The sequence below is a fragment of the Lonchura striata genome, chromosome 7, assembly GCF_050655825.1.
Source record: "Lonchura striata isolate lonStrDom1 chromosome 7, ASM5065582v1, whole genome shotgun sequence".
NCBI classification, from domain to species: domain Eukaryota; kingdom Metazoa; phylum Chordata; class Aves; order Passeriformes; family Estrildidae; genus Lonchura; species Lonchura striata.
The window spans coordinates 22,123,965-22,133,318 of NC_140709.1; the positions used below are offsets into that span (position 1 = coordinate 22,123,965).

The following is a 9,354-nucleotide window of genomic DNA, read 5'->3' on the forward strand; positions in this document are numbered from 1 at the left end:
TTCCTTTGGTTTTCTACAAATGTTTGAAGCACGGATACAGGTTGGTCTCCTGATCTTTCTCTATCAGCAGCTTTTTGGACTGGTGTACCTTTTTTACCATATTCTGGTCTTTGTGTGTGTGTGCCTGGCATTCTTTCTTTCTTTTCCTCCTTTTTTCCCCCTTCCTTTTTTTTTTTTTTTTTTTATTTTTTCCTACGGGGTGGGGTGGAGTCTGGGCCGGGAAATGATGTGTACCCAATTAATTTATAAATGTGTCTGTAAACAACTGATTAATTGATAAAATGTTGTGTGATGTTTGCAGTCTACAAACTGAATGCAAAAAAACCCAAACAAACAAACAAAAAACCAAACAAAACAAAAACAAAAAAAAAAAAAAAAGAAAAATATAATAAAAAAAAAGACCGGATAAAAAAAACGTTGTAAAATATTATGACCTAACTGGACATCCTCATCCAATCAACTTGTACAACTCGTAAATGGTAAGTGATAAAAATATCTTTCTACTACAAGCTGTCAGGAATATGTGTGTCATTTTATTTGATGTTAATACGTTGATTTTAAAAATATCACTCCCTGCGTGCTTACAATGTGCAGACTTTGATTTTGAGTCTTTGCTTGCTAAAAAAAAAAAAAAAAAAAAAAGGAAAAAACAACAGAAAACCTCCATAATAAATGCAAATCTGGGCATAAGCAAATGTTAAGGAGCTCGGTTTTCGGTCGGCTCAACAGCTTTCAGAAGACCGTGGATGGAAAAAATATTCCCTCAAAACATTCCCAGCATCTGGCGAGGCTGGCTTGTTTTTGAGCAGAAACCCTCCTAGGCGTGCTTACAAAAGTACACCAGCCTCTTCAGACCCACTTTTGTCACCCTGCACCGTTTCTGTTTGCTCAGAGATCGTTTTATTTCGCGCAATTCCATTTTAGTAGCGCACATCCAGCTAATGACGTTCACGACTCTTAACCCTTTCTGTACATAGCTGGAAAATAGTATTAGCAGAGCTCTGCGCTGGAAGCCGAGGAAGGATGCGTATGCTGAGAGCGACTGAATGCCCGTGTGAGCAGATATACTAAGCAGAACTGCAAATAGCTTGCAAATGAACATGACTTCAAATTGAAGTGCAAATGCTTGGGCATACTTTCACCTTCAGACGGGTACTGGAAAAGTAGCGTGGCTACTGCTGGCGCTGGGAAACCAGCTTGCTCACAATCAACGCCCATTTCTCCCCTAAGCTCTTTCTAAATCAAGAAATTAAACTCAAGATAGTGCCAATATTGTGCGACTTGGTGACAGATATTGCTCATAATGCTATTGGTGGCATTCTGTATGCTCTTTCATCGCTGATATTTAATTTAAGCCAGTGCTTCCTCTTGTGCACATTTACTCATGGGGAAGAGGCTATATATTCCTCAAACCAAGGCATCATCATTTTGAAGCGGCGAGAGCCGCAAGCACCTAGGTACTTTGTGCTTGTTACCGTTTCGAAAACAAACAGCTCAAAAAAACCTCCCCTTAACAACCCCAAACCAACAAAACAACCCCTTAAATATTGCATACATTCGCACGGCCTTTTCTTTTCCTTTAAAGGTACTCGCTACACCACCAAGGAAGTTTCGGCAGTGGAAGTAAATAGCTGGCTTCATACCAAGAGTTTAACGTATGTAAAAAGGAGGCTCAGTCTAATCTGTCTGCTTTACCAAATTATATCTGTTTGAGGCGAGGGACAATTCCTCGCCATACCACAAACCCTGCTTCTAGAAAAAACCGTAATAGAAATTATAAAATCGCAGAAGAAAATGCTAAAGTCAAATGACAAAAAGTTAAAAAAAAAAAGAGTAAAGGAAAAGAAAAAAAATTAAAAATAAAAAAGAAAATGAAGAAAACAGCCTAGCAATAAATCATCAAATAAACAGGAATTTCAGTCCCTTCCTCATAACGGCCCGAGAGTAGGAAGTGTTTTCCCAGCGCTGCTGTCCGTGCCCCCGGCGGGCTGTGCTGCGGGCTCGCCACTAACTCTCTGCGTTTCCTCCAGATCCCGACACAGCCACCGGCCCTCGCCCGGGGAAGCAGGCGTGGGCAGAAGACCATGGGTAATCCACTTTTCAGTACTAACGGGGCATCGTTTCGCTCGGGCAAGATAAACCAGGCCGGGAGGGAAGGCTGGGGAGGGAAGGCATGGAAAAGAAAGCGAAGTGGGCAAAAAAAAAATCTCACTTAGGCATTGAACGTGGCTCCCCCTGAACTAGGGGCGGAGGAGACAGCTCTGCCGGCGAGCTGGGGTCAGCGACAGCCCCGCGCCTCCGCGGGCCGCAGCCTGTCCGCCTGCGCGGCCCCTGCCCGCGGCCGCGCTGGCAGCGCGGGGCCGGGCGGCCTCCTCCGCGTCCTCTCTGCCCTCCCGGGCCGCGCCGGGCACCTTAAAGGGGGGCTGCGTTAAGGCTGTGTAGCCCCAAATTTCCGCAGATAGAGGAGCATGTGTTCAGCCACACGTCAGTTGTGCTCGGAGACACAGGCTTTGCTGTTTCCATCCGTCCATTTTATTAGGGACACATTAATCTATAATCAAATACACCTCATAAAATTTTTATTGAAAGGCATAAAATCATTACAGAGGTCTTCCACCTGTTTTAAAACAACACAATGGGCATCTCTTTTTAAAAGTGTATCCTTTCCATGGAAACTTTCTGTCCGAGGGTGGGGGGAGCGGATAATAATACCCGCACATGCTCTGAAATATGGAAGTACCGCAATGTGCTTTTACTGTAACATTTTCCTGTTTTATGAGAAGTCGTTACAGTCCCAGCTTGCGATGGTTTGTTTTTACAGGCAAGAATCCCCCTTTCCCAGCGGGTTCCCTCAGCAGCTTGGAGTGTGATTAGCAAGCCAAGGCTGTTGGATTTATTTAAACACCCTGCCTCTCATTGATTAAGAAATGAATGGCAGAAATCGCTCAACGAAGGTGAAGAAATAGTCCGCACCCGCCGCGGCCGTGGGCAGCCGGAGCGGCCACGCCCGCCGCGCCCCGGGCAGGCAGGGCAGGCGGGCAAGCAGGGCAGGCAGGGCAGGCAGGAGGGCAAGCAGGGCAGGCAGGGCAGGCAGGAGGGCAAGCGGGGAGGGCAGGGCAGGCCGGGCAGCGCAGGACGGGCAGGACAGGCCGGGCAGCGCGGGCGGGCAGCCGGGCACGCAGGGCGGGCAGGGCAGGCGGGCGGGTGGCCCCAGCGCGGTGCGGGGGCGCAGGCGGTGCTGCGCGGCGTGCGGGGCCCTTGTTGATGATGATTTTTTTTTTTTTTAATCACAGCAGCCCCAGTTTAGCGGATTGATTTACTCGCAGTATTGGTAAATATGATCACGTGGGCTCCACAACCAATGGTTGAGGGTTGCAGTCTGCAAAATACTACGATTGTTCTCCGGGAGGGTATCATATACAGTTAACAGTGTAACCTTTTATATGACTAAGAGGGGAGCCTAAAATGTCGTCTAGTGGCACCATAAGTAACTATTATGTCGATTCTCTCATAGGCCATGAAAGCGAAGAAGTTTATGGGAGTAGATTCGTCCAGGGAGGTCACAGTGCGACCTCCAGGCCATCAGGTGTTGCAGAGAGTTCAGATTTTTCCTCTTGTAGCTTTGCACCAAAATCCACCGTGTTCTCCACCTCCTGGTCCACTGTTCACCATCAGCCGTCTGCGGCAATGACCGGGATCTACCACCCCTACATGCACCAGCCCCACTTAGGGGCAGCCGACGCTGGCCGCTACGTGCGCTCCTGGATCGAGCCCTTCCCGGGCTTCCCGGGCGGCGGCGGCGGCGGCGGCGGCGGCGGCGGCAGCGGAGGCAGCAGCAGCGGCGGCTCCGCGTCCAGCTCCGGCTCCTCCAACGGGCGCCACTACGGGATAAAGCCGGAGACGGGAGCAGCCACATCCTCGTCTTCCTCCTCCTCTTCCTCCTCCTCCAAAAGGACTGAATGCTCCTCGTCTCGGGAGTCCCAGGGGATCGGTGTGCCCGAGTACACGTGCGGCTCCTTCCTCCAGGAGTCCCGGGAGAAAGCGCCTGCCGGCAGCTCCAAGGACCCCGCCGCCTGCAGCCACAACCCCAGCCCGAGCAGCGATCTGAAAGAGGAGAAGCAGCAGCAACTTGACCCAAGTAAGTAAAAAAAAAAAAAAAAAGGAAGAAATAAACACAAGAAAAAGAAAATACAAAAGACAATCAAAACAAAATGGGCAGTGGGGGAGATAGAGAGGAATAGCGGCAGAGAGAGAGAGGGAGAAAAAGAAAGAAAGAGAGGAGGAGAGAAGGAAGGAAGGAAAGTAAGAAAGAAAGCAAGGAATGAAGGAAGGAAGGAAGGAAGAAAGAAAGCGAGAGAGAGAGAAAGAAAGAAATTGCCCCTTTGATTTATTGCCGAAACCTGTAAGGCTCGAATGTGCAAAACTGATAGTTTTACTAACCTATAAAAACGTCTAGACGCCTACCCCAGCGCAAGCAGCAACAAGCACCCATAAAAGACTCCACATAACCACCTACCATCAAGACATCATTTGTACAGTAAACAGACTGGGGCATTAAGGCTTTTATGATAATTCCTCCAAAGTTGTGAAAACAGTCCATCCTTCGTTAAATTAATTTAACGACCTTTCTCTCCCCCCCACCCCCCCCATCCCCGTTCCCTATATACCTCCCTTCTTCCAGATAACCCTGCAGCAAACTGGATCCACGCTCGTTCAACGAGGAAAAAGCGTTGTCCCTACACAAAGTATCAAACTCTGGAACTGGAAAAGGAATTTCTGTTTAACATGTACCTCACCCGAGACCGCCGTTACGAAGTAGCTAGGATTTTAAACCTCACAGAGAGACAGGTCAAAATCTGGTTTCAGAACAGAAGAATGAAAATGAAAAAGATGAACAAGGAGAAAGGCAATAAAGGAGACTAACGCTGGGGTGGAAACGTAGTCGGGGACTATTGATTTAGTTTTGAGTTTGGACTTTTATCGAGGGAGTGTGTTGGTTTTTTTTTTTGGTTTTTTTTTTTTGTTTGTTTTTTTTTTTTGGTTTTAGGTTGTGGCTGCTTTTTTGTTTGGTTGTGTGGGGCTTTTTTGGGGTTTGGTTGCGGTTTGGTTTGTCCTTTTTCTTCTTCTTTTTTTTTTTTTTTCTGTTAGTTTGAGTTTATTCTTCCTCTGCATCCTTAGCTCCCCATACGTTCCTCCTCCTGCTGCGCCACTCCACTCCAGGGATTTTAAATCAATCGCGCTTTTTTTTTTTTTTTTTTTTTTTTTTTGGTAGAAGTGAAACGTGGTCTGTGTCAGGTATTTCCGGAAATTTTGTCTTGCTCGACAACGTGTTTTTCAGTCTCTTGATACTCCCCTCCTCCTTCCCAGACCATTTAGATGACAATATTGTGAGTGCACGTTAGCTTTGGGAACCCTATCTGATGTTAAATGTTTGACATGTTTCTTAAAAGTGATGTAGACTAGATAGTTATTTTGCCAAAATAAAGGTAAGGAAATTAATTATAATTACGGTAATAAAATACATATTAAATTACAGTCGCTTAAATCAATGGGGTTGCTGTGCTGTCTAAGACCTACTAAGAGGAAATATTTCCCCAAACTTCTGCTTTCTAGGTCTGAATTCTTCGCAATAGATGCCACAGAGAGGCCACGAGCTACTTCCCCCCCTTAGCGCACTGTTAGGAGGTTGTGTCCCCCCGGAGCCGCTCGCCATAGGCCTAGCGCCTGCCGGTCCGCGGCTCGCTGCCGTCCCTGCCCGCGGTCCCGTTGTGCTCATTGCCCGCTCCGCGTCTCCAGCTCCGGACCTGCTGTAATTGTTGTCACTTATTACACAATAAAGTCTGCCGTGACCGAACGACAGCGCTGCGCTGAGAGCAGAAATCTGTGCGCCCCTCGCGATGCGCGCTGCGCCGCCGGCCCTGCCGCGCAGCCCCGCGCAGCCCCCGCGCAGCCCCGCGCAGCCCCGCGCAGCTCCCGCGGGCCGAGCGCGGCCGCGCCGGGGCTGCGGGAAGGGGCGGCCGAGCTGCCGGCCCGCGGCACCCCCGGCACCCTCCCCGCCTCCCCGAGCCGCGTTTGCTGCCAGAGGCCAGCGCGGAGCGGCCGGGGAAGTGCGCCCGCCGCCGGGCCTCCGGTACCGGCGCGCTTCCGAACATCAGCGATCCCTCGGGATCGGCTGGGAAATACCCCCACACCGGTCCTCAGGAGCCAAGGAAACATAATGCTGCCTATTCGGTTAATCGTGCCTTTTAGTTCTGGTTTTTATTCCTACTGGGTCGCTTCTAACCTCTGCTTTCTTTAACTGGGAGGCTGGAAGCTGTGGAGGGGACACGGCTGCTGCCAAACGTTCGGCTTTGTTGGCGAGAGCTCATTTAGCAACCCTCCTCATGCATTTATAAACACACATGACTTTATCAAGATAATTGAGATGAAGTTCATTGTAAAAAATGCTTTGTTTAAAGAGCAACCATTAAAATGAAGGACCCGTAAATATTTACGAGCAGTTCGGTTAATTCAAGATTAAGGGGAGAGCTGAGAGACCTGGTGTTTAATGTTTTTTACCTCTGTGAATAAAATAAAATTAAAAAAAAGTGGGGGGTGGGGAAAGAAAAAGAAAGCAAAGGCATGCACCGCCAGGAAAAGGTGTTGCATTGCTTCCCATCCATTGTCGAGAAGATACCTATAATTCTTTTAAAACAGGAAGAACCGTGGTATAATAAAACCATTGAGATGGCTAGACGTCTGGACCTAATGAGTTTACGATATGCTATGGCACTTTTCTTTGAAAGCACCTTATTTTGATGTTTGTGTTTGTTAGGGGGGAAAAAAGGCAAAAAAATGCAGACAAACTAGGTCTTAAAACCTTGGACTATAAATTTCAGTATGTCAGCGTTGGGCCAAGGCAACAGACTCAAAAAGGACCTGAAGGTCACGAAACAGAGGTTTTACGAAGTCCACTTATTTGTTGAAATGTATTTTATTGGATATTCTACTGCAATGAATCCTATGATGCCAGCCTCAATATTTTTGCAAATACCCATGGCGGGGGGGGACGGAGGGACGGGGGGGCTGGGGGTGTGTGAGCTATAACAACACATAAACAATATCCCTGTACACAAAACTGCATTGTGTTGATTCCAGCAGAGGCTCTGTTAAGAAATTTTCACCAAGCCCACACAATCTTTTAAATATTTTATATCAAGCAGATTGACACATTTAATTTTGAATATTTTTTTCCTTTTGTTGACCTGTTTTTAATATTGCGTGCATTTATTTCAAAATGGCAGAAAGAAAACCAAACACCTCGATCGATGAAATGCAGTTCATCTATGGAAATGACTTTTAGTGTCAAACAGAATAATTTAATTCCTACCCGTTGGTTGTGTTAATATATGTTTCCACATATGCACGGTCTCGTGCACACGCATTATAGCGAATAATTCACAGGCATGTGTGATGAAGGAGGGGGCGAACAAAGATTCATCTTTATTTTTGTTTACATAAATCAATCCATAAATACGTAAAAGCACGGGCAAACAAAATAACATCTTCAATACAAAAACGTATAACTCTGAAACTACCACACATGGAGATTTCATGCTGTAATATGTGGGGAAACATGATCGAAAACGCGATAGCAGTCGTCTTCAAAGCTCAGGCGTCTTTCCTGGCTGCCATGTGTAAAAGAGGCGCATTCTTTGTATGCAGTTAATTATAGCTCTGGCAAAAAAATAAAAGAAGGTCACCGAAATGTGCTAAGAAAATGGCACTGTAAACTTAAGGGGGGGGGGGGGGCAGAGGGGAAAAAAAAAGGAAAAAAAAAAAAAAAGAAAAAAAGAAGAAAGCCAACCCAAAAGCAGAAAGCAAAGGGAGAGTCGGTCAACACCGGCCCCGCCGGAGTTCCGCAGCTGGCGGTTCTGGCGAGCCAGCGGCCGGCGCCGGGGCCCGGCGCCGCGGGCAGCGCGGAGCCGCGGGGCTGCCTGCCGCGGCCGCGCCGCGCCGCCAGAGGGCGCCCGCGCTCCACCCTTGCGCGGCCGCCGCGCCCCGCTCTGCGCGCCCGCGGCCGGGACACCGCGCTTCCGCCGCGGCCCCGCAGCCCCGCCGGGCACGGCCCCGCAGCCCTACCGGGCACGGCACCGCAGCCCCACCGGGCACGGCACCGTAGCCCCACCGCGGACGGCGCTGGCCAGCGGAATTAACGCCCGCCGGGATGCACAGGAGGAGGGGCGGGGGTGTCTGGCGCGGATGCGGGAAGCAGCCACTGCCCCTCTGTGCCCCTCCGCAGGGTGAGGCAGTGTCTCTGTGCTGCCGCTCGCTCTCTGCCAGGCCCGGCCTCCTGCCTTCCTGCTGGTCTCTGGCGACGGGTTTGTGCGGCTGTCTGTCCGTGTGTGTGTGCCCGGGCCTTTCCCGCCTTTGCCGCCTCCCCCGCCTTTCCTCGGGCCGCACGGGGGTCCCTAAGGCTCCGCGAGTTCCGAAAGGCGTGCGCCCCGGGCCGCGGGGCCCCCGCCCAGGCGAGGGTGTCACTGCGGGCACAGGGCCCGTCGGAGTGCTCGCATGCGGGGCAGCCGGGCTGGTCAGGGAGACAAAGCGAGTTAATCGGCATGGAGGCGTGGGGGTAGTGGAAGAACGGGGTGTGATGGGGAAGGAGCCTGAGATGCCTTTTATGTAACCACAAGGATTTTTTTGTCAGTTCGCATCAGACGGTCACACGTGGCTCTGGCTGGGCCTGTATTATATTTCACCTACATTTTTCGTCTCTCTCCAAAATAGGGCGGACTCCAGCTCCTGAATGTGTCTCCAAAAATTTGATTCCCACTGCAGGACGAAGCGGGAAAGAGAGGACTGGATTCGACGCTTCTTGGGGAAAGGGGGCCAGCGGGGGTGGCCGGGGGTAGCGGCGAGCCTGTTGGGCAGCGCTTTTCTTCCTTCCTCCCGGAGAACAGGGCTCACTTATTTCGGACCGAGTTCCCGAGTGGTGCTAACCGTTCACCCACACTTTTTTTTTTTTCCTCCTCCTCCCTCTCTTTGCCTCGGTAATGACGTCCACCAAGGGTGAAATTATGGAAAGTATATTCATAGGCATGATTTCCATTAAGTATCAATTAACCTGGAGCCTCAGCCATGCGTGCAAGGCGTCAAGGGTAAATGTGCATCTCATTTCCCAGCGATCTGCTCGCCTGTAAGGAAATGACCCGGAGGGCCCGTTGGCAAGGGTTGCACGCTGCCGCCCCACGGGCACCCCACTGCTTTCGCGTACACCCCGGAGACCCTTCGATGGGCATCGGCTCCCTCTGAGGGGTTCTGCCCTTGCCGGTCGGCGGTGCAGGCCGCGCTCCGGGCAGTACAGCCTGGCTGAGC

General features: G+C 50.1%; 1 protein-coding gene across 3 annotated transcripts; it reads left to right on the plus strand.

Moving 5' to 3' along the window:
* The first annotated feature begins 1,948 nt into the window (after positions 1 to 1,948).
* On the plus strand, positions 1,949 to 5,026 carry HOXD9 (homeobox D9). 3 transcript variants are annotated; one of them, XM_085585119.1, is made up of 4 exons: positions 1,952 to 2,088; positions 2,822 to 2,954; positions 3,294 to 4,138; positions 4,682 to 5,024. In XM_085585119.1, the coding sequence occupies exons 3-4, from the start codon at positions 3,466 to 3,468 to the stop codon at positions 4,921 to 4,923; spliced, it is 915 nt and encodes a 304-aa protein (XP_085441245.1). In that variant the 5' UTR covers positions 1,952 to 2,088; positions 2,822 to 2,954; positions 3,294 to 3,465; the 3' UTR covers positions 4,924 to 5,024. The 3 variants fall into 3 exon arrangements, with proteins under 3 accessions (XP_085441246.1, XP_085441245.1, XP_021408107.2); XM_085585120.1 differs by lacking the exon at positions 2,822 to 2,954 and having other exon boundaries at positions 1,949 to 2,088; positions 3,515 to 4,138; positions 4,682 to 5,026; XM_021552432.2 differs by lacking the exons at positions 1,952 to 2,088; positions 2,822 to 2,954 and having other exon boundaries at positions 3,292 to 4,138.
* The last annotated feature ends 4,328 nt before the right edge of the window (positions 5,027 to 9,354 follow it).

Coding starts and splice junctions, on each gene's coding strand:
- HOXD9 (XM_085585119.1), top strand. CDS start 3,466: ATGTCGTCTAGTGGCACCATAAGTAACTATTATGTCGATTCTCTCATA. Junction 4,139..4,681: donor GCAGCAGCAACTTGACCCAA/GTAAGTAAAAAA, acceptor CCCTTCTTCCAG/ATAACCCTGCAGCAAACTGG.